At 36.1% G+C, this 27,984-nt stretch overlaps 5 protein-coding genes across 5 annotated transcripts; 2 read left to right on the top strand and 3 right to left on the bottom strand.

Moving 5' to 3' along the window:
* Positions 1 to 1,648: 1,648 nt before the first annotated feature.
* LOC18055376 (ethylene-responsive transcription factor ERF017) lies at positions 1,649 to 2,601 on the top strand. Its single transcript, XM_006452792.2, has one exon. The coding sequence runs from the start codon at positions 1,829 to 1,831 to the stop codon at positions 2,426 to 2,428; it is 600 nt and encodes a 199-aa protein (XP_006452855.1). The 5' UTR covers positions 1,649 to 1,828; the 3' UTR covers positions 2,429 to 2,601.
* Positions 2,602 to 10,659: 8,058 nt separating this feature from the next.
* LOC18055377 (ethylene-responsive transcription factor ERF016) lies at positions 10,660 to 11,474 on the top strand. The gene has a single exon (XM_024177744.1). It carries the CDS (start codon positions 10,800 to 10,802, stop codon positions 11,232 to 11,234), a length of 435 nt encoding a protein of 144 aa, XP_024033512.1. The 5' UTR covers positions 10,660 to 10,799; the 3' UTR covers positions 11,235 to 11,474.
* A 317-nt stretch (positions 11,475 to 11,791) lies between these two features.
* On the bottom strand, positions 11,792 to 15,877 carry LOC18055375 (beta-galactosidase 7). The gene is made up of 18 exons (XM_024177905.1): positions 15,716 to 15,877; positions 15,535 to 15,630; positions 15,318 to 15,430; positions 15,160 to 15,226; positions 14,981 to 15,073; positions 14,737 to 14,880; positions 14,553 to 14,641; positions 14,356 to 14,461; positions 14,169 to 14,256; positions 13,954 to 14,072; positions 13,708 to 13,878; positions 13,400 to 13,608; positions 13,227 to 13,321; positions 13,007 to 13,143; positions 12,821 to 12,934; positions 12,628 to 12,732; positions 12,312 to 12,523; positions 11,792 to 12,231 (listed from the first exon to the last, which is right to left on the bottom strand). Exons 1-18 carry the CDS (start codon positions 15,875 to 15,877, stop codon positions 11,904 to 11,906), a joined length of 2,448 nt encoding a protein of 815 aa, XP_024033673.1. The 3' UTR covers positions 11,792 to 11,903.
* Positions 15,878 to 17,930: 2,053 nt separating this feature from the next.
* Positions 17,931 to 22,466, bottom strand: LOC18055374 (beta-galactosidase 7). The gene is made up of 19 exons (XM_006452788.2): positions 22,191 to 22,466; positions 21,994 to 22,089; positions 21,769 to 21,881; positions 21,603 to 21,669; positions 21,419 to 21,511; positions 21,176 to 21,319; positions 20,992 to 21,080; positions 20,795 to 20,900; positions 20,604 to 20,691; positions 20,386 to 20,504; positions 20,113 to 20,283; positions 19,850 to 20,043; positions 19,668 to 19,762; positions 19,445 to 19,584; positions 19,243 to 19,356; positions 19,019 to 19,123; positions 18,698 to 18,909; positions 18,328 to 18,607; positions 17,931 to 18,235 (listed from the first exon to the last, which is right to left on the bottom strand). Exons 1-19 carry the CDS (start codon positions 22,350 to 22,352, stop codon positions 18,125 to 18,127), a joined length of 2,499 nt encoding a protein of 832 aa, XP_006452851.1. The 5' UTR covers positions 22,353 to 22,466; the 3' UTR covers positions 17,931 to 18,124.
* A 1,128-nt stretch (positions 22,467 to 23,594) lies between these two features.
* Positions 23,595 to 27,530, bottom strand: LOC18055373 (beta-galactosidase 15). Its single transcript, XM_006452787.2, has 14 exons — positions 27,345 to 27,530; positions 27,040 to 27,248; positions 26,787 to 26,856; positions 26,584 to 26,676; positions 26,328 to 26,471; positions 26,132 to 26,220; positions 25,921 to 26,026; positions 25,750 to 25,837; positions 25,543 to 25,661; positions 25,103 to 25,458; positions 24,904 to 25,013; positions 24,713 to 24,822; positions 24,174 to 24,622; positions 23,595 to 24,076 (listed from the first exon to the last, which is right to left on the bottom strand). The coding sequence occupies exons 1-14, from the start codon at positions 27,516 to 27,518 to the stop codon at positions 23,689 to 23,691; spliced, it is 2,505 nt and encodes an 834-aa protein (XP_006452850.1). The 5' UTR covers positions 27,519 to 27,530; the 3' UTR covers positions 23,595 to 23,688.
* Between the last annotated feature and the right edge of the window lie 454 nt (positions 27,531 to 27,984).

Genomic DNA, 27,984 nt, shown 5'->3' with positions numbered 1-27,984 from the left:
ACATCTTCTGATTCTAGTCAAAAGAAGACAACCGTAATTTGTCAATGTTGGAAAAAAAAAGTAATATTTAAAAAAATGAAAGGTACCACAAAAATGTTATCCCCTTCTTAATTTTTTTTTTCTTTTTAGTTTAGTGAAAATGGAGATTTGCGGCATAGTACTAATTTTTTCCCCGCTTAATATAAATTACATGTACGAAAGAGGAAAAAATTCAAGTCCTGCGTGGCCTAATCTTAACTGAAGGTAGTTGAAAAATATTCGTCAATTTTTTTTACTAGAAAAGTGAAAAAAAAAACATGATTTTGCCTCCTTGTATTTGTATAGCAACGAAATCCATGTTGATGAAACTGGGGCCAACCGAAATTGACAGTAGTAATAGATAATAGTGAGTGACGGGGGCCAATCGAAATTGAGAGCAGTAAACTAGTAATAGATATTAGATAATACTGAGTGAAGTGAGTCCCACAATAATAATTTATAATTCTAGAAGTTTTATAAAGCTGACGGAAGTCAGGGGACGCGTTATTTTGAATCCCGTTTTCAGCAGGGTTTGGGGTGGGTGACGATGGCGCATGGCATGGGCCTTCCTTTGCGTTGCGTTGCTCGATTTTGTTTGAGGTGACGGCTAAGTGATAGCAACAATGGAGCTTTCCTCTCGTCTCTCTGGACTCTGGTCCGGTCATTTTTGTTTATGACATCAGTCCCCGGTCTTCTGTCCGTGTCTGCTCTATTTCTCTTTTTTTTTTTCCCCAAAAAAAAAAAATTTCGGGTATGGATAAAATTTAAATTAATTTTGTCGTTTTATGTTTTTTTAAGATTTAAACTTGGAAGATCATCTAAAAGAAACTGTTTGAATATCTCTCTTTTTTTTAAAAAAAAAACAAACATTAAGAGAATATATTCAAAAACATTCCTAACACTTTATTTGAAAGAAAAAATTAGTCCTTAAAGTAAAATCAATGTTCGCATATTATTATTATAACAAAAGTAGTAATAATAGAATAATAATTTTTTTTTACAAATTAATATAAATATAAATACTACATAACCTACATGATTATTTTTTAATCAATGAATAATATTATCATAAGGGTTTTGTTATATTAGAATTGTTCTAAAATAGATGACTCTTTCATAATCACACGATTAAAGTTATAATTAATTTATTATTATTTATTATTTTACGTGTGTGACTATGATTCGTACTCTACCTTAAATAAATTCCAACGTAGCCTTAGCCTTATCATAACTACATCTATTTAGACAAACAAATGTTGTAATCTTAAAAAATGATTTAATAAAAAGTTGGTCGCACAAAATAATGGAATTGGGCTGGAAATGGGGGCCATTTGTGGGACAGTGATTCAGGGGACAGGGTTTTTAAATTTGAACTTTATGCGTTCTTTCATAGTGGAAATTTATTTACAGAATAAATTTAATTATAAAACGAGGAACAAAAGCCAAACGTGCTTGAAATCCAGCACCCTCCCCCGCGTAATCCAGAAACAATCTTGTCCTACAGGCCACGTGTCCGCTGATTTACACTTTGCGGCATTCAAATCAACGCGCCCTTTGAGTTTTGACCCTCGCGGTCAGAGTCTGAGACCTCCTTCACTTTACCAATGAGAGCTCACTCTCAAGTCTCCCACGCATCCTCCTTATATATACATCTGCCGAGCCGCCATAAAAATGAAAACATCTTCAGCAAAATAAAAGCAAACAGGAATACGAGAATCATCATCCAAATCACACTCAATAGTTCCGAGTCAACTCGATACAGCACCACTCGTCTAAATCAAGAATACCCATAACCTGAAGCCCTTTAAAAATGGTGAAGCACGCAGTCGAAAAGCCTGCTGAAGGAAGTGACTCTCGTTACAAGGGTGTCCGAAAGCGAAAGTGGGGGAAATATGTGTCTGAAATCAGACTACCCAACAGCCGTGCCCGTATCTGGCTGGGCTCCTACGACACAGCAGAAAAAGCAGCGCGTGCTTTCGACGCTGCTTTGTTTTGCTTACGTGGCCGATCAGCCAAGTTTAATTTCCCGGACAACCCACCCGACATATCAGGCGGGCGCTCACTTAAGCCATCTGAGATTCAAGCTGTGGCGGCTCAGTTCGCGAATTCGGAGCCGCTGAGGAGTCAATCACCAGAACAGTCGGTGTCCGAATTGCAAACGGAGTACTTATCGCCGTCGATTTCTGAGGCAACGGTTCAGTTGGACAGCGATGGGGTTTTTGACGGGTCTTTATTGGATCTTTTAACGGCATCGAGTTCCAATAACTACCCTTCCGAATATGGGATATTTCCTGGGTTTGATGACCTGTCTAATGACATTTTTACTCCGCAACTCCCAGCTGTTGATTTTGCAGACGAGAATTTTGATGGGCTATTGTTAAATCAAGATTCATTTCTTTGGAATTTTTAAATTAGTAATGTGAGGTCAGAACTCTGGACAGTTTTAGATTCCGGAGTATCTGATAATTTGGGTTTGGATAGACCATTTTTTGTACGGTCATCCTTCATTAGTAATCGAGTACGAGTAAACATATCATTCGATTGGAAAAAAAAAATTACGAAGTTGTAAATTTTTTTATTGATCGGAAGAAAATTGAATTGTATTAGATTTTATTTCAAATAAATGAATAAATCATTTTTAAAAGTTAATCGCATGTTGTGAGTTTATTTTTATTATTAATTCGACATTTTATTATCTTTGTGCCACGCGTCCTTCCTCCGCCCACGTCACCCATCCAACAATTCCATCAATTTGACAAAACATATACAAACCGGAAGAAATTAAAAAAAAAAATCCAGAAACACCAAACCCTAACTACTGCGTCAGCCATCATCCACGGCCGCCTGAGCGACTTTCCGTCGTCGTTTCCATTAATTGACAACCCAGCCTGAAGCCGCCAACCCTTTCCCACATATTTCCGCCACCGATAAGCTGCCACAATCCACGAAAACCAGCCGCCAAACTCCGCTGCAGATTACCAGCAACCGCCACCACCAGACTCTTCCTCATCATCCTTTCTATCCTTCTGGACCATCTCCTACAACAGCCAATGCCGTTCACCGAAATCGAAGTCAAACCTCCAACCACTTCTTTCTTTAGACTATTCCGTCCAGTCCACGACGATCCGAGACAAACGGCTGCCACCATCACACTTAACACCATCAAATCTTCCAGATCCCCATTCCTTACCCGATTTCCAATCACCATCGCCATACAACTATTGAAGTTTCAAAGAAGGTATTGGATACAGTTAAACGTTCAAATTAATGCATTAAGCGTTTGGGGTGAAATAATATAACTTTTAAACTGTACTTACTGAAGTAAAAATCATAGGAGTAAAAGTGAAAAAAATGATCGTTGAACTGTCAAAATTCAACTGTAAAGTGTTACCAAATTTCTTGATAGCTGGACTGCCGCACATCATTCGTAAATGCATTCTAAAAATGTCAATTAAAAAGGTCGATAGGAGAAATAAATGGAAGAATTACAAGAAATATTTAGAACTTCACATTAGACAAGAAAATACATACAAGTAGGAGAAAATTATCGAAGATGCATCTAAACTTGCACAAGATGAGATAATGTTTCATCTTAATTTGAGCGTTAAATCGAATACTACAGTTGTAATTCTTCAATAACTCAAGTCGAGGAGGCCTCAATTGTTATGAAAGACAATATAATTGATATTTCACCAATACAAATTGATGATGAGGGAATTATCCCTAATTGATATGATTTTACCAATTGAAGTTATAGCTAATCTAATTGTTCTTCAAGACCACGAGATAATTAACATGGTTATGCGTATTTTTATCGAAAACAAGAAATCAGTTCTTGAAGAAGATTAAGCTGAAAAAACAAAATTAAATGGAAAATGAATTGAGCAAAAAAAAAAAAAATAAATATTATTTTTATCATTGCTTGTTCATGGAAGTCTTTATCTTCTCAAAGTGTCACTAACAAATTTAAAAAGTAGATGGAGTACAGCTATTATTGAGTTTTAAGAAAAGTTGATGCAAGATGCTTTGTGTTTGTGATGGAAGATAATGTACTCCCTCACAAGTTTCATCCTCCACATAGTCTTTTGTTTTCAGCAAAGTTCGAGAACAAGTTTTTTCTCGAAGAGAAGAAGAGTAATGTGGGAAGTATAAGGTAGAATAAATTAGAATTTCTAGAATGGAGTCAATTTTATCTTTAGTATTTCATAATATTTTATCTTATTTTAGTATGCTTATTTTAGTCATATTTATAATTCTAGATAGTTAAGATTTAAGATTATTTGTCTTATTTGAAAAGAATTATGATTTAATCGCCACTAATATAAATAGGCTTGCTATCTTAATTTATTATCATACTTTTCAAAAACTACCAATAATAATATTATATATTATTCCCTAGTGGATTTATCCTTTTCTCTCCTTGAAATTTTTTTTTTTTCTTGTTATTCATGAAGGTACACTATAACGACATCTAATATTGCTTCTACGTTTCTCTAAGTTTTATTTTTTATTTTTTACACTCTTTTTTAAGTTAGAGAATATCACACAAGTCATTTGAAGTAAGAGAGAAATATTAAGCTTTGATTAATAAATCTGGAGCTCTAATTTTAATAAAAAGGCAATATGCTAATCTCCTCGCGCTTCATATATGTAGTTTAAGGATAAATGTGTAAAACTATAAGAATTGCTTAAACGGCTTTAGTCAAATTCAAGTAATGGATGAGTTTTAATTTTTTTTAATTAATAATTCAAGCACTTATTAGAGCTCGAACCTAAGACCAAAACTTTAGGAAGACTGCTCAATTTATAGATAATTAATTACAAGGTGATTTGAATATTTCTAATTTAGTGGTTATTTTAAGACAATAATCAATAGAAAAGATTGTCAAGTACTTTTTTTTTTTGGTCTTATCCACGAGGTATCCTGGGGAGGGGCCCAACTGTGGGAGGCACCTTTAAGCCCGTACCACAACCCAGACTAGAAGTCCCCGCTCGAACCGGGAGGCACAGGTTCTCCCAACAAAGGCGACTTCCCTGCGACTAGATTGTCAAGTACTTTAGTTGGTCAACACTAATCATGACTGATAAACAAGTTGGACTGTATTCATATTTAACGTATGACAACCTATATTTTTGTACTAAAATTCATTTATATTCACTATATTTTAAAATAGTAACCTCACTTGTATCTTGAATCAAGCCTCTCTCATGGTAAAGAAGAAGTTAGAACTTCTCACACCACAAAAAAAATGACCTATTATGACAAGTAAAAATTATCATTTTAAAGGGTGGATGACAATTCTCATTTCTATTATTGTAGCCAGCGTCAAGAAAAAATGATAGAACAATACTTGTTATGAAGTTATGATAGATACTACTGGTCATCCATCCTGTTTGGGTGGTAAAGATGTTGTTACCATATATTCACCTGAGTATAATGTGCTCTCCTCGATATAGAATGATCCTTAAAGGGGAATGTCTCCTCGAGAGTGGGGATGGCTAGTCGCGTACGTGTGGTTAGCTAGGGTGCTCACAAGGAGAGAACAAATCAGGTCAATTCAAAGACCTAGTCAAAGGGCGACCAAAATCTTCCCTTGAAGAATCCGGGTACGAGGCCAACCCACCAGTAATCATGGAGTCACTCCATTAGTGTTTGTGCCACCGACCCATTCACAGTGAGTAACTGATCCACTAATGTTTATGCACCAACCAGAGGCTACTAATTTCGGCTGATTATAAAAGCCTTTAGAAAATGAAAAAAATGGGGGATAAGTAAGATACAGAGGTCGAATTCCTCTTTTCTTTTTCTCTAAATTATAGATTTCTTGGATTTCTGAACCTTGTTTTATTTTCAAGCCTACGGTAGTAAAGCCACAGAGAGGGTGGCATAAGTTCCCCCCCCCCCCCCCCAAAAGGAAGTTGACTTAAGCGTTAGAGAGTTTACGCTGGAGAAACCACCGATGTCCACTAACTATTTGTTGTGAGCGCAGATGTCCTAGAAAGAGGTGCTCAAGGTCACCAGTGCTTGGTCAATATTAAGGCAACAACACAAAACCGTCTCCCCCATCACAACAATAGTGTTGAGGTAGCTATTTGATTGCTACATACCTCGACCAGATTTCTACATCAACACATCCATCATAAAATTTTTTCAAAGAAAGTAGAACAATTTTGACTATGGTGCGCTTGATATAATTGACCAAAAAATTGAATTGTTGAAATCAACATATTTCTATAACAGGTATAGTCTATCACGAATTATTGAAATTAAAAAAAAAATCATAATTATATTTCTATTTATCTTTTTTAAGAGTCCACTATAATTAAAATTTATAAATCTTTTATCATCCACTATCCACAATTGAAGCTGCATTCGTAAATTTCAATTTAGATTACAAATTGATATAATTATTATTTATATATGAAGTACTCAAATACGTACAAGCTTCATTATAACAAACCAACTTACAAGCACAAGCACTTAAATAACCTTAATCAAACCAACTCTTAATAGTGAAAAAATGCGAATTCTCAAATTGAAATCCTGCATCATGTAATTATCCCAAGCAAATATAAACCAAAAGGCAAATGGAGGCCAATTTTTTGTGCTTGCAAAAGGTGGTATCGGCACTTTTAAGATGTATACCCAGACATTAAGCTTGCCCTTCAAAAACTGAACCCTTAATGCTCACAATCATACATTTAGCATGATTTGCAAAGCAGTTCTCGTTTAATAAGTTAATGCTTATTGGAGCACAAGTATCGCCATTTTCACGGTTAGCAGTAAGAAACAAAAAGTTCAAATCAAAGATGAAGAAATTAGCTTTCAAAGTTAAATAATAATAAAAGAACTGCACAATCTAAAAAAATTCCCAAGTAGAATAAAACCTCGATAAATAAATGTTTGATAAATGAATAACTTAGATTAAATAATAAAATCCTCTGATACCGACTTAGGCCAGAGTAATAAGTTAATAAGTTTGCTAAATGCATAAGATAATTTTTTTTTATTTAATCTTTTGGGGCCCAATGAAAATATAGATAATTAATTAATCAAATACAAAATTAATAACGAATACAATATAAAATTCATAACATTAAAGATTTTTCCTTACAACTTTAATTATCTGAATTCAACTCTTTGCGAAATATGCAACTAAAGTAGTCATTTTGAAGAAGATGTTGCTGACTTGAGGAAGCATGATTTGGCTATTTTATAGATAAGTATGTACATTTACCAAAAAAACTCTTCTCAAAACAATAAATCTCTCTCTAAATTAATAAATATTCTTTCATAAAATTTTCATTTATTGATGAATAAATAATTTCGTTAAAAATTATATTTTTCTTAATTCTAACAATATTATTTTATAGAAGTTTTACTGCATCACCATTTTCACTGGTTATCTTGCGATAAATGAAAAACACTAAATTATTTCATGGATAATATGTAAATAATAGAAATAATATAAAGGACAAGGAGTTATATCATGTAAAGCTATAGAGCATTTGAGTTCATTCAACTTAGAACTATATACAAAATGGAAATTCACCCGTTATTTATAGAGTCTTAACTAATTAGGTTTAGCTCACGCCTAAATTTAGCCTGGCTTGCACTTGTTTTACCTTGGCTTTTTCATCTCCAAAGCGAATTGGCCAATGATTTTCATGAGCCATTTTGCTAACATGCTGCCACGTGGCTAACTGACCAATCAATTTAATCGGTGAGCATGCTTGCCTCTTGCTCCTCATCTAATTAACTTTAACCATGTGGTCAATAACCTTGCAGTCCTTACCAGCCAGAAACAAAGAGGTAGAAGTGAAGAGACATCCACCAAATAGGTAGGCAATGGTATATTTCTTTTTTTAAGGTGGCCATTTAGTAAAAAAGGAATATCATGGCTGTTGCTCTCTTTTGATGTGAATTTTCCCACGCTGTGACAGTCTAGAATGATATAATAACTAGCAAAGTTGGTATCCAAAGTACGGTAAATTTTCTTCATCATTTCAAAGCCACAAATGTTCAATCTGAAGTTCTGCATTCAAATGCTAATTTATTTAAATGGAATGATTGGTGACCTGTATCATTACTTAATGCTATTCACTCTCAAGAAGCATTAGTTTTAAGTCATTTTCGTAAGCGACAATCGCTTTGAAAACGTGTTGATTTGGCATCAAAAGCAAAGCATCATCTGAATCTAGAATCCACTGTAACTGGGACCACATGCAATCAATTCTATTGAACCAAATTTCATAGCAGTATCAGAATATTAGCTTTGCATGCTTTTAATTAATCATTAGATTATGATCTGATCAATCAAAGGCTGATCTATAAACTGTTTATTCTGTGAAATGATCTCTCAAATTAGTTTCTTATTTATGCATAAATTGATATCATGATGCACTTATGAAATAAGAAAGTATAGAACCTGGGGCGAGGTTGTCAAAGTTCACTAACTTTGATGTTATTCTTATCCTCGTCTTGCTCTATTAAGCTGAGTCTGTCTCCCTTGTCAGGCTGCTTGCTAATCTGATTTTGCCTCCTCAATTGAAGCTGCTCAAACTGTTGCTGTTACATTGTAATTGTAGCTTGCCCCATTTTCCTATCTGTCACATTTTGTGTTGCTTCTTGCATCTTGTATTCCCTTGCAATTTTGCGAAGTTTCTCGAAACTCAAGCAATGTATGATTAATTAGTATTGCAATGCAAGATTAAACTGAAAAATTCAATCTATGAATTAAAACTGCAAGTCCTACTTCCTTTAGCACTTTATCAACAACTGTTGAGCATGATTTTGTATTTTCATCTCATTTATTATTTCTTTCTAAATTGACCTGGTTCTTGCAAATTCAAGACTCTGAACCAGTTTAGTTCTGGCTCATGTCTTCTTTTAGGTCAAGGATTTAGCTTTAATTTAGTAAAAACCAAAAGAAAGTGCAGTGGCATGCAATAAATGAATACGTGACCGCCTATTATTCACAATTTCAGATTGATCAATTTAGATCAATGCAGAATGCTAAGCATGCAAGGATGGATGAATTCAAGCATAACCAGCCCATTCATGCGTGAATCTAACATAATTAAGCTAATTCAAAGTAATAGCACGATTTGATCAGAAAGGACTGAAGCAAAACTGAAACTGTGGTGAATATTTCCATGTCAGATAAGGAAAACAAAATTGGATCCATACTTTTTCACATACGTCAAACCATAATTATGTTCCGTGATCAAACAAATGCACTAATTCATATATCTAATAAAAAAAAAATCTTAAGCGAGATTGAAGTTGTGAGACAGATTTTACCGATATGATCATCGCGAATGTAATGTGAATTCTCAAATGAGCTTGTGACTAATTTTGAGGGATCGTTGGTGGCGGTACTGCATTCAATTTCTCAATTCTGATTTTCTAGTGCTGCTATTGTTGCTGCCACAGGCTAGGGTTTTAGTTTCAAGCAGCTAAAGGGTTGGGTCTTCTTTCACCGCAGCGATTTGGGTATCGTTCGGTCGGAGAGGGTTTAGTGGTGAGTCTGTGGCAAGGAGAGATGATGGCGAGAGTGAAGGTCTGGGTCTCGATTTGTGAATGTGCATGTTAGACACGTAAAAAGAAAAGGGAGAAAAAATGAAGAAAGAAAGGAAAGGTGATAAGGGTTGCTTTGTTTTGTGCATGAAACGACGTGGTCTCAATAGGGTATGAAACCACATCGCTTAACTTTGCAATGTTTTAAGTTTCAATTTCATTTATTTTTCAAAAGATATACTAGACAATAATTTATTGTATAACGAAATTATAAACGACTGTAAACGATGAGGTTTCTTTGTTGTAACGGTTGGTATTTATCTCCACGGCAAGCTCGAGCAACAGTTTCCAGAGTCCACGTACAAGAAAAGATTTCGATTATTAATTAGACATACGAGACTAAAACAATGTAAGTTACGATTTAACCTAAAAGATTTAACTAAAGCAAAGCGTTCAAAAAATAATATTTAAGCTTTTTCAAATATTCCCCACACAAGCCAGGCTTATTCAAATTTTATACGTGAACGGACAGCACATTGAATCTAACAAATGGGTACATTCTAATTTGTGTAAATTGTCATGAGCCGTCTAGGACTTATTTGGCTTGACGCATATTTCCAACAAAATCCTTGAGAATTTTAATTAGTGTACAAAAAATTGGAATATAACACAGCCTACACAGGGATAGGGTGTGTGCCTTTATTAAGAAAAATGACTATCTAGAGTTATCTGTGTGGCGGCGATACACAAACTTGCCACTTTCACACAAAAAAGTAGTGGCAGGACAATCTCAAAATGCAAGCTTATTCACCGGAGATTGAAGTGCATTATATGTACTTTTCATTAATAACTGATAACCCTCGTAGTCGTAGATGATTAGAAAGCTTAATTTGTTTGATTACTCAGAAACTCGAAGACCGTCCGTCAAAAATTTGGTGCAAAGCCCAGTAGCCCACACTTAACGCAGAAAATACTCCCCCACGTGTTCACATCATTGCATCTCTTATGCACGTGTCGGATCCCGATCCCTGATCCAATGGTCCACACCCAATCCACCAATAAGCTCCACGTAGGCCCCGACCTAGCAAAAGTTAAAAAAAAAAGCTGCGGGGTTACGTGTCACTCTTCCACAATGCCCACGGGATTCATTCATTCTGCTTCCGTCTCTTAATTCTCCATCTCCACTTCCGCTGACAAAATCGGTTTATTTTAAAGCCGAAAGCCGGTGCTTGTTTTGCATTAAAGGAAATAATTTCCAATTATGGTGAGGCCGAGCGGCGGAAGAGAAGGCAATAACGGGAGATACAAGGGAGTGAGGATGCGGAAGTGGGGCAAATGGGTGGCGGAAGTTCGGCAACCTAACAGCAGAGGCAGAATTTGGTTGGGTTCTTACAAGACGGCGGACGAAGCTGCTAGAGCGTACGATGCGGCTGTTGTTTGCTTACGTGGATCCTCCGCGACGCTCAATTTCCCCGATAACCCCCCGGAGATTCCGTTGGCGGATGAAATGACGCCAGTCCAGATTCAGGAATTTGCGTTTCGGCATGCCCGAAGGGCTCCGGCCCAATCGGTGGAGGATTTAGGATCTAATGAGGCGGCTGTCGTTTCCGCTTCAGGTTCGAGTAGCGGTTACGGAGTAGATGATGTGGGCGTCGATGGGGCATTCTATCAGTCACCTGGTCTGTGGACCTTTTGAGGTTGTTTATTTGTTTATTTATTTATTTATTTTTTAAATTAACAAAAAAACTTGATAGATTACGGAGTAAAGGGTTGTTTTTGTATAGTTTAAAGTGTTCGACTTGCAAATTCGACGAATGTTTGTATTTTAACTAAACTTTTGAGATGCCACCTGCTTTTGTCTGTAGGAAGAAATTTTTGGGTAATGTTGAAACTCGTGATGTGACTTGATGTTTGCAATATAGTGCTTAATAATTTAGTGTGGTTTGTCGCGAGGAATGAATTTTTGCTTTTTGTCACCTCCAATGAAAATGTGCTAGGAATATAGTATACATTGCGTTTGATAAACAGGGATATAAGAAACTCTGAAAATGATATGAAAAGGGCAATTTTTATTTTTTTATTTTTAATTAAAGGAACCGTTCTTATTTATTTATCTGAAAATAATACAAATAAATTAAATAATTTGATTACATCTTTATATTATCCTCTCTTTGATCAACAACATTTTAGATTTGAAGTCCCATTCCTTCATTTACAAACAGCTTGAACAGCTAGCCTCGATGTAACGTTGCCCCAGCTGCTAATTCCAAATGTCGACTGCGACACGTCAATCAAACAACTCGGCCTCCCAGCACATAGCTGCAAGATAGATAGAATTAACTTCCAACAACAATTGCGTCATAGATTAATTTGTTTCAAGCGAAAATAATGTTTGATGTTCTGTTTTGATTACCTTTTCCACGACAGCAACGCTCTGAGTTGCCTGATAATTGCCTAAACTGAAGGAGCCGCATGTTCCCTGTGGATCACCGAAGCTAGCAAATTGGATTTCGGAGATTCTTCTGTCACCTTGGCAGTAGAGTTCGAGATTGTTTCCTTCGTAAGCATTTGCGCAAACAGTACCAACTGTGACAACCTGGAGTGTCACGTTCCAGGGAGCCCCGCCTACTTCCTCGAACAAAATCAATGTGTTATCGGTGTTGTTGTTCAGGAATGATCTGGGCACATGGTACCTGATTTGAAACACGGTTTTAAAAAGTTACATTTCTGGGCTTGATTCCAAATTTGTTTGACAAAAGCTCGAGTGTTTTACCATCTTTGAGAAGGATTGCCGCAATTAGTCCTGCACTTGCCATCATTATACGATCCCTTGTAGTTACAGTGAGCATCACATCCGGTGGTCTCAGCTATTTGTGTAGGCCAGTAACGCCCAATGCTCTTCCCATTCATCCAGGCATGCCCCTTCCCCATGCCTAGCAAACCTAACACCACTGGCTCTTCACCTGAAGGAGTCTTGAAGCTGGTCTGTAAACAGTAAACACCCAGTTACACCTACGTCAGAATTCATTCTTACAAGATGTAGAAATTATTGAATGAAAAAGTGTTGAGGGAATTGTTTTTTATAATACCTTGTACCATGTCATTGGTCTATTTTTGGGGACCTTTGTGGAGTTCCAGTTGGCATTGCGTGAATTTGGATCATGGAATTGTTGGGCCTCACCGTTCAACCCCACCTTCACCGGCAATGACAATCAGGTACATATTCCAAGTATTATTGATGATTGGATGGTAAAATCTTTGGTATGTTTCAGTAGTAAGTACCTTATAAGACCATTGGTATGTTGTTGCATTGATACTATTATTTCCTTTTCCGTTCAACAGAACGCCGCCATTAATTAAGCCAGTAGGTTTCAAGTCATAAAATGCACCATAGTTCTGCACCATTCATTCTACCATTAATGAGACCGATTATTAGTTTTGCAGTAAATTCTACAGAAAAAAACATACCGCCAATCCCACTGTGACACTGAGTAAACTTATGACATTGAGGCCTTTTTTCAGAGAAACAGCTTTGTCGAACCCAAAACTGTAATCATCTCCAGTGACCATTTGTTGCCCCTTAGCTTGCCTGGAGAATTGTGAGCCTGTTATCAGGACAGAGTCAGTAACAATGACCGAAAAAAGGAACATCTTTGTACAGAAATCAAATGCATCAAAATCGTACTACCTATGAGTTTGCCGTTAACATATGCATGAAGTCCATGGCCATTTGTGCTCACACGCAGAGTCATATTCTTCAAAGAAATGTTTCTAGTGTCCACACTGTAAGAACACAGCAATATTATTTCTTCCTATTGGTTTCTGGTGCATTGAAGTCCAGGAAATTTTGAGGAAATTTACCTGGTCATATACCATAAGTAGTCACTAACATCACCAGATGCCTCCTTCTGGTCAAGAAGCTGTGCTGCTTCAAATCTACCATTCCCTTTGAGGGTGTCTTGAATAGGTTCTGGTGCCCACATCCAGGAGAGTTTAGCTGGTTTAACTTCATTCCCATATGCATCCTCTTCACTATGTTTCGTCACCATTACAGAGGTCTGAGTGTTAATCTGTGGATAAAAGTAATTCAACATGAATGAGCATTTTCTGTTTCAAGTCTTTAAGAGGGAATATAGAAAGATTTTATTGCTTGATCTATTCACCGTTACCTTTGCTGTGTTGTAAACCTCCTTGCTACAATTTTGAAGGAAAGTGACAGACCAAGCAGGCACAAAGAACTTCCCATCCTCTCCCAGGTCAGCGGTGTAATCACCTGTATTGTCACTGTTGCTTAACATGCAGAATCTTTCCCCCGTAGCATTAAGGGTGAATTTTGTGAGCTGATCAACACAATGAAATCACATCAATATACTATTTTAGCTAATGAATTTTTGTATGATATTAATGCCACTTACATCAACAAAATTCATAACACTCTTGGTTTCTACTGTGCCATTTGTGAGAAACTTTTCTGCCTGTTTAATAGAAGCATGGAGTTGCTTGAGATGTCCCCACTTGGGCTGGTTCAAGTTACCTGAAACTCACAATTTTAGTTCATAAAGTTCCCAAATAATAATCAATATAAATGATCAGAAAGTCTAATATATCATATATGATTGATCTTGATTACCGTATTCATCAAGTGGTGCATTGTAATCATATGATGTTGCAATATATGGTCCTCCTGCTGTACGGCCAAAGTTTGTTCCTCCATGATACTGATTTCAGGAAAAGAAACAAAGATTTTCATAATATTGAAGAAAATACACCCATTGGATGGAAATTCTCAGAAGAGTTGAATCTTAGCTTAGACCAACCATGTAATAATTGTTCAACACTCCTCCATTTTGGAAAAAGCGTGCAACTGAAAAGGCCAGATCCTCGGCAGTTCTCTGTGGATCTCTACCACCCCAAAGCTTGAACCTGGAAGCAAATAACTTTGATATTTATGACATGGGGGAAGATGATGAAAGTCGAAAGAGCTGCTCATTAATAAGACAAGAATTAAACACACCATCCTGTCCAGTTTTCGGTCCACATTTTGGGGCTCTTGGGATTGTTTGGCTTGAATTGATCACAATAGAACCCATTGCATGTGTTGATCTGTAAATTAGATTATAGAAACTTTTGAGTTTGGTAACCCCATAATTAATTAAAATAGTAAGAATTAGATTGAATTGGGCGCAGAAATAAAGAACCATAGGCTCCGGAGCGTCGCTTTGCTGGCACATAATCCATGGTTCGCTAATATTTTGGGCCACGGCCATATTTGCACACCATTTAATGTATTGCTTCCCTGCATCTCCATACTTTTCCATGATATTTCCATATTCATTCTCAATCTGTAATGTTCAGAACCCAAAACCTCCAAACTCTTAATGAGACTAATACCAGGAACAACATCAATTGTAGCATTAACACATTTTAAGGCTGTGTACAAACCTGGGCCAAAATAATTGGACCTCCCTGTGAGGCAAATAGGTTTGCTTCTTTGCACATGTTGACAATCTTGGTGGTAAATACTTGCATTTCATTCTGTATGGAGAAGTAGGATTTAGAAATGCCATGCATAAAATAGAACGTTAACAAGTTTCAGCCATTCAGGAAAAATGAAATTTAACCTTGAAAATGTCGTTGTCTGTTCTTAGTTGGATCCCAGGAGTATTGTGCAGCCACATGGGGAATCCTCTGATAGAAAAGAAGCATACATGTGTCGGAACTTAGCGATGTTGTAAATCTCTTCTAGATATATGATATATAAATTAAAACAGAAACATACCCATAATTCCATTCAGCACAGACGTATGGGCCAATTCGAAGAATGGCATATAGTCCAGCATCTTGAACTAGCTTGAAGAACTTGACGAAGTCCAGATTTCCAGAAAAGTCATACTAATCCATTGCAAAACAAGTAACACAACAAACATCATTAAGCTAGGCATTTTAATTTCTTGAGCTTAAAGGTACTAGCATTAGAGGAACATTTTGCTTCAAACCTCGCGACGCCGAGGCTCGTGGACATTCCAGAAGATATACGTTTCAATAGCATCAAGCCCTCCATCCTTTGCCTTCTGAATCAGATCAGGCCACATCTGTATATCACATTTACGAATGAAGTCAGCACATGCACAAGTTTTGTTTAACCGTGCTCTAATAGGATATCTTAATTTGAGATACCTCAGGGGTGCTGCGGGGATAATGGATTGAGCCAGAGATGATGACTTTACGCTGCCCATCAATGATAAGGGCATTTGCATCATATTCAACCTTGATTGCTAAGCATGAACACAGCATAGCCAAACCGGCTACAAGAACAAATTCTGTCCGAGAAGAAGCCATCACTTAAAACAATTTTTCGTTCGAATTCAAAAATTTCTACAAACGACGAGAGAAAAGCAGTAAAGCTTGGATTTTACAAGTAATTGCGGTTCATGGTTGTGTTGTCTGCTCAGTTCGTGCTCAAGTTGATGCTTATATAGGCAAAGGTGTTATCTAACAAACACTGCAACTATCTAAATTTAGAAAACGTATAAGCTTTGACAGAAAAACTCCGTTTTGAGGGTTTGCATGCAGTTGATAACTGAATGAGAGCCATCAACAATTAAGCTTTGGATAAGATTGCACTACAACCTTCAATCCTTTCATTTACCCTTAACTGTCAAACGTGTATAGAATAGAACTGAACAGCAGTTCATGATTTGCAAATGCCTCGTTGGATTACAAAACTAAATTCTAACAAGATTAGTTATATTATTATTGTAATTATTATTCTACTTTAATTAATTTATTATTTATCTCCTAATTTCTTTCAGCTTCTTATCTTTAATTTACTTAGATTTTAAAATTTAAAAAGAATCTGATAGCTAGCTAGTTGTATAATCCATTTGTTCATGAGAATTTTGGTGTTGGGTTGACTAGAAAAATTTTAGTAATACAGTTAAACCCAAACTGTTTCCGGCTCTTTTGTTCTCTTTGGAACCATTTAAATTGCCCGGAAACTAGAAGAATCTGATAGCTACAGGCCGGGCGGGAGATAAGTTCTTGGCTTCCCTATGATTGTTAAAATCAAGTCTTACATGTGGAACTAAGATTTTAATTTATTACTGAATACACTTAGGATGTCTATTTATCCACTTCAAAAAATTAATTAGTGCAAGTAGCTCTCTAATACTATCTAATATTAGACACAACTCAACATAATCTTAAATGAGTAGTTTAGTTGGTTGGTCTCCTAATTCAACAGGACATTTTTTAAGAAAAAATCGAATTTGAAAGTGTTTTAGGATACAATAATTTTTTAGGGGGTAAATAGGATCTAATATAATTTCATATATACGCTCAATAATATTAAATATTAGGGTTGTTATCGTTTAACTCCTTTAAGAGTTACAATATATCAAATGACTATAAGAAATATGATGATTTATTCTTTTACCTTATAAAACCTATTACTTTATTATATTTCCATTAGTATCATTAGTTGACTAGTTAGAGTGGTAAAATACCAATTTTGCTCTTTATATGGTTTTTTTATTAAAAAAAGTATCAAAGTATTACAATATTATAAACTCAAAATATAAAGTAGTAAAAAATAATTTCTACAAGCCTATGAATATAATATTTGATACCTCTATTTGTATAATTTTTTTAGGGTAAAATTAGTATTTTATTAGTTAAATAACTAGTCAACTAATAGTACTAACAGAAATATAGTAAAATAATAAGTTTTATGAAGATTTGGTGACAAAATGATAGACTACAATATTTCTTATAATCATTTGATATGTTATAAGTCTTAAACTAGTCAAACAATATTAATCCTCTAAAATTATTAATTTTGTATTTAAGGAGCTCACAAGTTCCATTCTCTTAAGAAGTAGCTATTCAATTTGTTATTTTGATAAGCAAGTTATATTTCAGAGGAGTCGTTTGATCACTTTGAAAATGAGTTATATAACCTTTTTTTTTATAGTAATTTTAAAATTTAGGCATAATTGGATCACGGATAGCTAACATATAAGTTTACTATTAGAGCTTTGGCCTTATCGGCTCATAAGTCACAATGATAAAAAAAATTTGAGTGGTGATTGCTGATTAATTAAAAAAAAAAATTCTCCTATCTATACACTACAACCCGAAGACGTGGTTATAAGGTCACTAGAAGTTTAAGGGAGCCCAAATAGAAGGAGTTCCTAATCCTTAAACTTAAACAATACAAGTATAGCTATGGTTAAGATATCAATATACTAATTATTGTTTATTATCATCCAAATATTGATGGTCAACAAAGTCGAGTAATGATGTGATTTGATGCTTACAACACATAGTTGGTGACTGTTTAATGCTTGTTGCAAGTATTATTACTTCTCATAAGATTTATTATGTCGTTTTAGAATGAAAATGCGCTGGGAATGTAATAATCCATTGCCGTTGATGAAACCACAGACATGAAAGAAAATTTCCTTTTCTTTCTTATTTATTCATACGAAAATTAAGAATACACAAATAATGAAGTGTTGGTCTCTCGAGTCTCTTCCTCTATTTGTTCAACAAATTTTGAAGTCTTACGTACGCATATTAATAGCTTCATTTACAAACAGCTTGCACTGCCAGCCTTGAGGTAAGATTGCCCAGGCTGCTATGTCCAAATGTCGATTGCGACACCTCAATCGAGCAACTCGGCTTCCCAAGGCAGAGCTGCGACACAAAATTAAATTAAAACTTTTAATTTTATCAAGAAAGAAGGACATGTAATATTTTTTTTGCCTTTCCTCATTTTATTTTATTACCTTTTCCACGACAGAGACGGTCTGATCGGCCTGATGATTGCCTACACTGAAGGAGCCGCATGTTCCCAGTGGATCACCAAAGCTAGCGAATTGGATTTCGGAGATTTTACGATGACCTTGGCAGCGTAGCTCGACTTTGTTTCCCTCGTGAGCGTTTGCACAAACAGTACCGACCGTGACAACCTGGAATGTCACGTTCCAGGGAGCCCCGCCTACTTCCTCGAACAAAATCAATGTGTTGTCGGCGTTTTTGTTCAGGAATGATCTGGGCACATGGTACCTGATTTGGTGACACAGTTTTAAACTTGTTACATTTCTGGGGGATCATTCGAAATGTGTTCAACAGATTCTCTAGTGTTTTTCCTCTTACCATCTTTGAGAAGGATTGCCACAATTAGTCCTGCATTTGTCATCTTTGTACGTTCCTCGATAGTTACAATGAGGATCACACCCGGAGGTTTCAGCTATTTGTGTTGGCCAGTAACGCCCGATGCTTCTCCCATTCACCCAGGCGTGCCCTTTCCCCATGCCTAGCAAGTCCACCACCACTGCCTCTTTTCCTGGAGGTGTCTTGAAGCTGGTCTGTAAACAGTGAACACCCAATTAGACCTAATTTGTCAGAATTCATGCTTACAAGATATGGAAACGAAGTGCAGAGTGTCGAGGGAAGTGTACTAATATAATATGATACCTTATACCATGTCATGGGTCTATCTTTGGGAACATCTGTGCAGCTCCAGTTGACATTTTTTGAATTTGGATCATAAAAATGTTGGGCCTCACCGTTCAACCCCACCTTCACCAGCAACAACAATCATGTATGGATGATTGGATAGTAAAATAATAATACCATGTTCTCAAAGTAGTATTGATGATTGGATGATAAAAATTTTGGTACGCTTTAGAAGCAGGTACCTTGTAAGACCATTCGTATCCTGTCGCATCTATCATATCTTTTCCTTTTTCTCTCAATAGAACCGAACCTTCAACTAGGCCAGTTGGATGCAAGTCATAAAATGCACCATAATTCTGAGAACATTCATTAGACCATTAATTAGAAAACGTGCCTACGTCAACTTTTTGCGGTAACTTCTGCATAAGAAAACAGTATACACACCGTCAATCCAACAGTAACGCTGAGTAAGCTTATAACATTGACGCCTTTTTTCAGGGAAGAAACAGCTTTGTCGAACCCAAAACTGTAATCGTCTCCAGTGACCATCTGCTGCCCGGTGGCTTGCCTGGAGAATTGTGTGCCTGTTATTGCAAACAGAACAGAAATGTTGAGGATAAGTGATAATCTTAATACAGCGAAATCAACTGCATCAGAATGGTACTACCTATGAGCTGGCCGTTGACATAAGCGTGAAGTCCATGGCCTTTTGTGCTCACCCGCAGAGTCGCATTCTCCAAAGACATATCTTTGGTGTCCACTCTGTAGAAATGGACTTAATCACATATACCATCTATTGATCCCCAGTAAAATGAAGTTTTAAGAAACTATGAGGAAATTCTTAATTACCTGGTCATGTACCATAAGTAGTCACTACCATCACCAGATGCCTCTTTCTGATCAAGAAGCCGTGCTGCTTTAAATTTACCATTCCCATCCAGGGTATCTTGAATGGGTTCTGGTGTCCACGCCCAGGTGAGTTTAGCTGGTTTTTCATTTTCGTGGCTATGCTTATTTACCATTACAGATCTCTGAGTGTTAATCTGTAGATGAAAGTTATATCAACATACATGAGGATCACTGTTTCAAGTATTTTAGGAAGAAACTTGTACCTTTGCAGTATTATAAACTTCCTCAGTGCAGCCCTGAAGAAAAGTGACAGACCAAGCCGGGACAAAAAACTTGCCATCCGGTCCTAGGTCAGCGGTGTAATCCCCTGTATTGTCACCATTGCTCAACATACAGAATCGTTCACCGGTAGCATTAACAGTGAATTGTGTCAGCTGATCACCACAATGAGATTCACATCAATATCCTTTTTTTTCCCCTTAACCTATGAATACTATGAATTCATGAATTCTTGTATGATTCTTATTGCCACTTACATTAACATATGTACTGATATTCTTGGTTTCCACTATGCCACCGGTGAAAAACTTTTCTGCCTCTTTAATAGCTTCGTGGAGTTGCTTGAGATGTCCCCATTTGGGCTGGTTCAAGTTGCCTGAAATTTAAAATTTTTGTTCATAATGTTGATGATAATAATAATGAATATAAGTGATTAGAAAAATTAAATCTGTCTTATATGATTGATTTTGATTACCATACTCATCGAGTGGCGCATTGTAATCATATGATGTTGCAATATAAGGACCTCCTGCTGTGCGGCCGAAGTTTGTTCCTCCGTGATACTGCTCAGGAGTACGGTATAAAGAAAAATATTGCATTATATTCAAGATATTACAGATGCTGAAAAATTAATATCAGAGATATTCCATATTAGCTTGGACCAACCATGTAGTAATTGTTCAACACTCCACCACTCTGGAAAAAGCGAGCAACTGAAAACGCCAGATCCTCGGCAGTTCTCTGTGGGTCTCTGCCACCCCAAAGCTTGAACCTGGAAGCACGTAATTTTGATATTTATGACATGGGGGAAGATGATGAGAGTCGAAAGAGCTGCTTATTAATAAAACAAGAATTAAACACACCATCCTGTCCAGTTTTCAGTCCACATTTTAGGGCTCTTGGGATTGTTTGGCTTGAATTGATCACAATAAAACCCATTGCATGTGTTGATCTGTAAATTAGATTATAGAAACTTTTGAGTTTGGTAACCCCATAATTAATTAAAAAAGTAAGAATTAGATTGAAATGGGTGCCGAAATAAAGAACCATAGGCTCTGGAGCATCGTTTTGCTGGCACATAATCCATGGTTCGCTAATATTTTGGGCCACAGCCATATTTGCACACCATTTGATGTATTTCTTCCCTGCATCTCCATACTTTTCCATGATATTTCCATATTCATTCTCAATCTGTAATGTTCAGAACCCAAAAACTCCAAACTCTTAATGAGACTAATACCGGGAACAACATCAATTGTAGCATTAACACATTTGAGGCTGTGTACAAACCTGGGCCAAAATAATTGGACCTCCCTGTGAGGCAAATAGGTTTGCTTCTTTGCACATGTTGACAATCTTGGTGGTAAATACTTGCATTTCATTCTGTATGAAGAATTAAAAGTTTGCTACACAATTAATGAGCATTGTCTGAAAACAGAACATTAACAAGTTTGCGGAAAAAATAAATTGAAACCTTGAAGATGTCATTGTTTGTTCTTAGTTGGATCCCAGGAGTATTGTGCAGCCACATTGGGAATCCTCTGATACAAAAAAGGCATCACGTGTGTTAATATGTTTGTGTCAGAACTTATTAATTACGTCAATCATTTCTGGATATTTATTAATTATACAAAACATACCCATAATTCCATTCTGCACAGACGTATGGGCCAATCCGAATAATGGCATAAAGTCCAGCGTCTTGGACAAGCTTGAAGAACTTCACGAAGTCCAGATTTCCAGAGAAATCATACTAATAATTAAGCCGTTGCAAAACAAATGACACAATAAAGATCATTAGGCTTAGGCAGTCTGGTTTCTTGAGCTGAAAGGTACTGGCATTACAGGAACATTTTGATTCAAACCTTGCGACGCTGAGGCTCATGGACATCCCAGAAGATGTATGTTTCAATCGCATCAACCCCTCCCTCCTTTGCCTTCCGAATCAAATCTGGCCACATCTGTTTATCACATTTACAAATGAAGTCAGCACATGCAGGGGTTAAAAAAAAAAAAGGGAAGAAAGAAAAAGCATATATTAATATTAATTAATAGGAGATACCTCAGGGGTGCTGCGGGGGTAATGGATTGAACCAGCGATGATGACTTTACGTTTCCCATCAATGATAATGGCATTTGCATCATATTCAACCTTGATTGCTAAGCACGAACACAACAAAGCCAAACTCGCAACGAGGACAAATTGGGTCCCAGAAGAAGCCATTTCAAGAACTAACTAGTTAAAAACAATGGGCATGTATGATGTATCAAATTCTTACTCTTTTCGTGCTCAAGATAATGCTTTATATAGACAACTAAAATCTAAATTTGGAAAAATATCCTCTCTTTTTTAAAATTTTCTAAATACAGGAAACATCATGCAGAGTTTATCGAAAAGAAAAAAAAAATCTTTATTTGGGCAAAGAATTTTTTGAATTTTGAGATTCTATGATTACTGAAATGGCAAATTTTAACGTGGGTTGGCAAGGAATGAAAATTTGCAGTTCATGTTTCAAATTGCCCGGTTGGAAAACGAAACTAAATTCTAGCAACAAGTAGCATTCAATGTGAATCGAGCTTGAATTTCATGTGGCTTGTAAGTATGATTTTATAGGTCCAACATTAGGAAATTAGCCTTCACGTATTTTGCACGTGTTAAGCATATTATATTGTCAAATTGTTTTTTGGCTTCTAAAATAGACAAAAGATGACTTTGTCTGTTAATTTGGGCCAATGTTTGGCGATATCTGCTCCCACAATATCTGAAGGATCAAGAAACATTCTGCCTCACGAATACGAGGAATTGAAATGCAACCATGTAATTTTAAATTTTGTTAACCAGCAATTTGTATAATAGGGACAGAACCAGAAAATTTCTAAGAGGGCAAAATTGATAGGGGTCAAACATTTCAAGGTCAACAATTGAAAAAGAGTAATTGAGGATATGAACTATTATGGTACTTCCGGAGCATTGTTAAATGGTCGTTCATTACTTGTTTTATTATCATGATTGGTTCAAGCATATAAATGGCAAACAATGAACAAAAAAGAAATAATGCTCCAAGAACACTCAAGACTTCTCCCTAACTGCCAGAGTAAGAAGGTTCAGGCATAAAAATTTCTATTTTAATTTTTTAAAAACTAAATCGCAAATAGAAACGTTTCAGATTTGGCCTGCAAGGGCCAAATTTGTCTTGGAGGAAGAATAGCAATCTGAACAGTGCAGCAAAGATGGATTTATAAGGCAAGGCACAACAGAACTTGCCGTTGCAGAGAGAACAATTAATGAGCTGTGCTTTGTGTTTTGATTAGTTTAATTTGTAGTGGTAGTATCAGTAGCATGAGTGGTAGCCAAATAACTCAAATTGAAAAATTCCAATGCACAAAAAAATTTATAAAAGAAAAGTTCAATTAATTAAGATGATTGAAAAAAAAAATGAACTAATCAAACAGAAATAGCCTAATTTATTAATATAAGTAAAATGTTCTCATCTATTGCAAATTGAAAATAATGACTCCTAGATCCTAATCTACCAAAAAAACGAAACACTTGTATATTCCTAGCAAAGAGCTTCCACGACAAGCCTCTTGACAGTGCCTGTTACACAGCTTGTAGCTCCAAGGTTTGCTTCAGAGGCTTCAACGGAACAGCTCTTCTTGCCAACACATTGCTTCTCAATCAGGGGCAACACATCGATTTCAGCTTCACAGCTTCCTTTCTTAAATGCCCCACAAGCTCCTTGTGGATCTCCAAAACTGGCATACTTAATTTCAGAGATTCGTCGACCGTGGCATGTAAGTTCCATTGTCTTGTTCTCATGTGCTTGCCCACATGCCGTTCCCACCACGACTGTTTGGAAATTAATTTGCGATGGATTGCCACCGAATTCTTCAAACAGAACCAATGTGTTCACACCATCTTTAAGCCAGGATCGAGGAACATGATACCTATCACCATCGAATATTGAATTCGCTAAGTTAAAAAATTCGAAGCACGTAACTGAACAGAAAATGAAAAATTTATCAAACATTTGATAATCCTCACCATATCTGAGAAGGGTTGCCGCAATTGTAGGCACACTTGTCGCTTCCGTAAGGGCCGCGGTAGTCACAAGACTCCGTGCTGCAACCATCCTCTTCAGCAAGATAAGTTGGCCAGTAACGGCCGAGGTTATAGCCATTAACCCAAGCAAAACCTTTGCCCATTCCTTGTAAATTTAGTACAACGGGATCATTTTCAAGAGGAACTTCGAAGGTAGTCTTGTACCAAGTCATTCTCCTGTTTAATGGCACATTTTTGGATGACCAACCTCGTTCTGAATTAGCTGCCTTTGCATTGTAAAATTTCTTATCATCTAATCCATACAACCCAACTTTGTATGTCCATTTGTGAGATGATAAATCTTTTATTATAGTCTCATCTCCCACTCTTCCTACCAGCAAAACGGGGCCAGGAATTCCATTCGGTACCATGTCAAATTTACTTCCGTAATTCTGCAAAAGGAAATCGGGTCATTTTTTTTTTTTAACCGTAACAAGGAGACTACACAAGCAAATTGCTGCTAGAATTTGTTATATAAATACCTGTAAGCCAACTGTTGCACTGAGCAATGAAATTTGATTTTTCCCACGAGTTAACTTGACAGGTCTCTCAAATAAATCATTAGAGGCTCCATATTTGGTCCATTGTGAATCTGAATATTTAACTAGTGTTATGATCAAATTTGCATTACAAATATATAAGGGAAGAAAAGAAGGAATTCAGGGTCCATTACCAACATAATTTCCATTAACATAAGCATGAAGCACTTGACCACTGCTATTTATTCTGAGGGTCATATTGCTACTGCCACTCAAGATTGGGTCATCGTCCTTAAGGTCCGCACTGTTAGCAATGCAATTAAAATATATTTAGTCATTAAATACACGAGAGAATGTTGTATCAAGTGAAGATAAAGCAATTTGATTACTTACTTCGTCATGTACCAGAGGTAGTCACTAACATCATTGGTTGATTTTTGATCAATAAGTGTGTTTAAAGCAAAGTGACCCTTTCCTCTAACTACGAAGTCATTAATCATCTCAGGCCTCCATTTCCATTGAAGAGGAGCTTGATCGTTCCCAGCTTGGTTCGGCCTCTTCACCTTCACATTTGTCTGAGTATTCACCTTGGCAGTGTTGAATTCTTCGGTTTTGCAGTCCGGAAGGATACTAACAGACCATGCAGGAAGATTGTAAGAACTTCCCTGGAAAGTGATTGTTGAATCCTCTGACTGATTTTCGTTAGCCAGAAAGCAGCTTGATCCTTCCTCAGTTGCATACACGGTGGCCTAACAGGCAAATATTTAACGATAAAATCCCGAAATTCGTGATGTAAATTGTAAAAATAAAGTAAAATAATATATAAGTCTTACTGAGACCGAGTTTCCGTAATCAGTGTTGGTGACGTTTCCATGCGTAAGAGTCTTCTCCATTGATTTCAAGAGTTTATGAAGTTCCCTCAGGTGTCCCCATTTGGGTTGATTCAAGTGTCCTGTTACAAGTAATTTTATGAATTATAAAGTGTGGACTTATTAAATAATAAAACTTGAAAAAGCAATTATGGTGTTAATGTTAATTACCATATTCATCAATTGGTGCATCATAGTCATAGGAAGTAGTGAGATATGGACCCCCGGATGTCCTACCAAAATTGGTACCGCCATGGTACTGAAAATCATAATTTTTAAAACTAAGAGTTAGTGAAAAATTTAATTTTTAATTAATCCAATTATTCAAATTTAAAAACTGACCATATAATAGTTTTGGACTGTGCCTCCAAATTGGAAAAATCGAGCAACCGCAAAAGCAAGATCCTCAGCAGTTCTTTTTGGGTCTTTGCCTCCCCAACTCTTGAACCTATATATATGTACATTAATTTTTTTTGCCGATTATGAATTTTCAATTAATGTGAAATACTAATGCGAAAAGAATTAATTAAGAAAAATTATTAAATTAACTAACCAGCCAGTCCAATTTTCAGTCCATATTTTAGGACTATTGGGATTATTTGGTGTGAACTGATCACAATAGAAACCGTTGCATGTATTGATCTGAGAATAAAAACTTTTGGAAATTAAAATTAAAATAATAAAATACAAATGTTAAAAATATAATGGTGAAATACTAAAATAATAAATAATTAAAAAAGCAGTAGTACCATTGGAGAAGGGGCATCACTCTCTTGGCACATGATCCATGGAACTCCAATGTCTAAAGAAGTAGCCATTTTTGCGCACCAATTAATATATGATTTTCCAGCATCTCCATAGTCTGACATCACGTTTCCATATTCATTCTCAATCTGTGGATAAATATATATTCAACACGAAATATTAGCAAAATCTCGAATCATGGAGGAGCTAACTCAAGTGTGGAGATGTAATTGTAACAAGGGGATCAATTAATAAATTAACCTGAGCAAGAATAATAGGGCCTCCTTGAGATGCAAAAAGCTTCTCTTTCTTAGCCATGTCCACTATCAAAGTTGTGAAATTTTGCATTTCATTCTAACAAAAATTAAAAACAAAAAATGATTAGAAACTTGCCAATATAAATCACAAGAATGATATCTCCTGAAAGGGAAAAAAAAAAAAGCATTACGCTTATTTATGCTTACCATAAACACCTTATTTGTGGTGCGAAGCTCTTCGATACCAGGCATGTTGTGCAGCCAAACTGGGAATCCTCTGATCAATGGAAAATATAAAAATATTTCAAGACTTCAAAAAATTAAAAAAAAAAAAGAGGTTTAAATTAAATATGCTTGTTTTCATGTAAGTTTTATTATGCATGGCATCCGTTGAATCCAAAACCTAGCCAGCTAGCTCTTGTTAGAGAATCATTATGAATTGTTTGAGAAATGAACTCACCCATAGTTCCATTCGGCACAAACATAGGGACCAATGCGAAGAATGACGTACAATCCTTGATCTTGAATAGTTTTAATGAACCTTATAAGATCAAGATTGCCAGTAAAATCATACTGGCGACGTAATGGTTCGTGGGCATTCCAAAAGACGTATGTCTCTATAGCATCCAAGCCACCCTCCTTAGCTTTCTTAATCAAGTCTGGCCACATCTGTCAAACCAAATACCGTCTATATGTTAGCATTAAAAATTCAAAAAGAAATAATATTTCAACAAATAAAATATACATAGAGTCGTATACACATACTCCTGGGGTACTTCTAGGGTAATGAATGGAACCAGAGAGCAGAATTTTACGTTCACCATCAATGGTGATCGCCCTTCCATCATGTGAAACGCGATAAGCAAGGGACAGATTGAAAAGGGTTTGAAGAATTAAGCACAAAAGAATGGCTCGAGAGCAATGCTTTAGAGTGGCCATGATTGAAGTCGAGACGCTCGAGGGAGTGTGTGTGAATGAACAATGTACGTGTTTATATATAAGTTTGATCGACTAAACGGATTAGATTGTTTAGCTGGAATGGAAGATGATGAATCGATTTCAAAGTCTATCCGAAATCATTAAATTTGCATATTTTCTCATTAGGCAAAATATTATTCGTATAACTTTATATGAACGAAAATTCAGCGATGTACCTTGTGTATGGATCTTTTTAAGATAAAAGTAATAAATATTTTTCAGATAGCGTGAAATATGATATTGTGAGATTGAGAATTGGTTAGTTAAGTCTAATCCAAATCTTAAGTCAATCTTTTAAATAGTGTTCAAGTTATTAGCAAATTGTGAAACACGCATGCTAGTAAGAGTTTTAACAAAATTAGTTCCATCTTAATTATGGTAAGGTTTTAAAAAAAAAAATGATCTATCACTTTGGGGAAGAATTTTT

The sequence above is a fragment of the Citrus clementina genome, unplaced genomic scaffold, assembly GCF_000493195.1.
Source record: "Citrus clementina cultivar Clemenules unplaced genomic scaffold, Citrus_clementina_v1.0 scaffold_1, whole genome shotgun sequence".
NCBI classification, from domain to species: Eukaryota; Viridiplantae; Streptophyta; class Magnoliopsida; order Sapindales; family Rutaceae; genus Citrus; species Citrus x clementina.
This window is presented reverse-complemented; position numbering and strand designations above follow the sequence as displayed.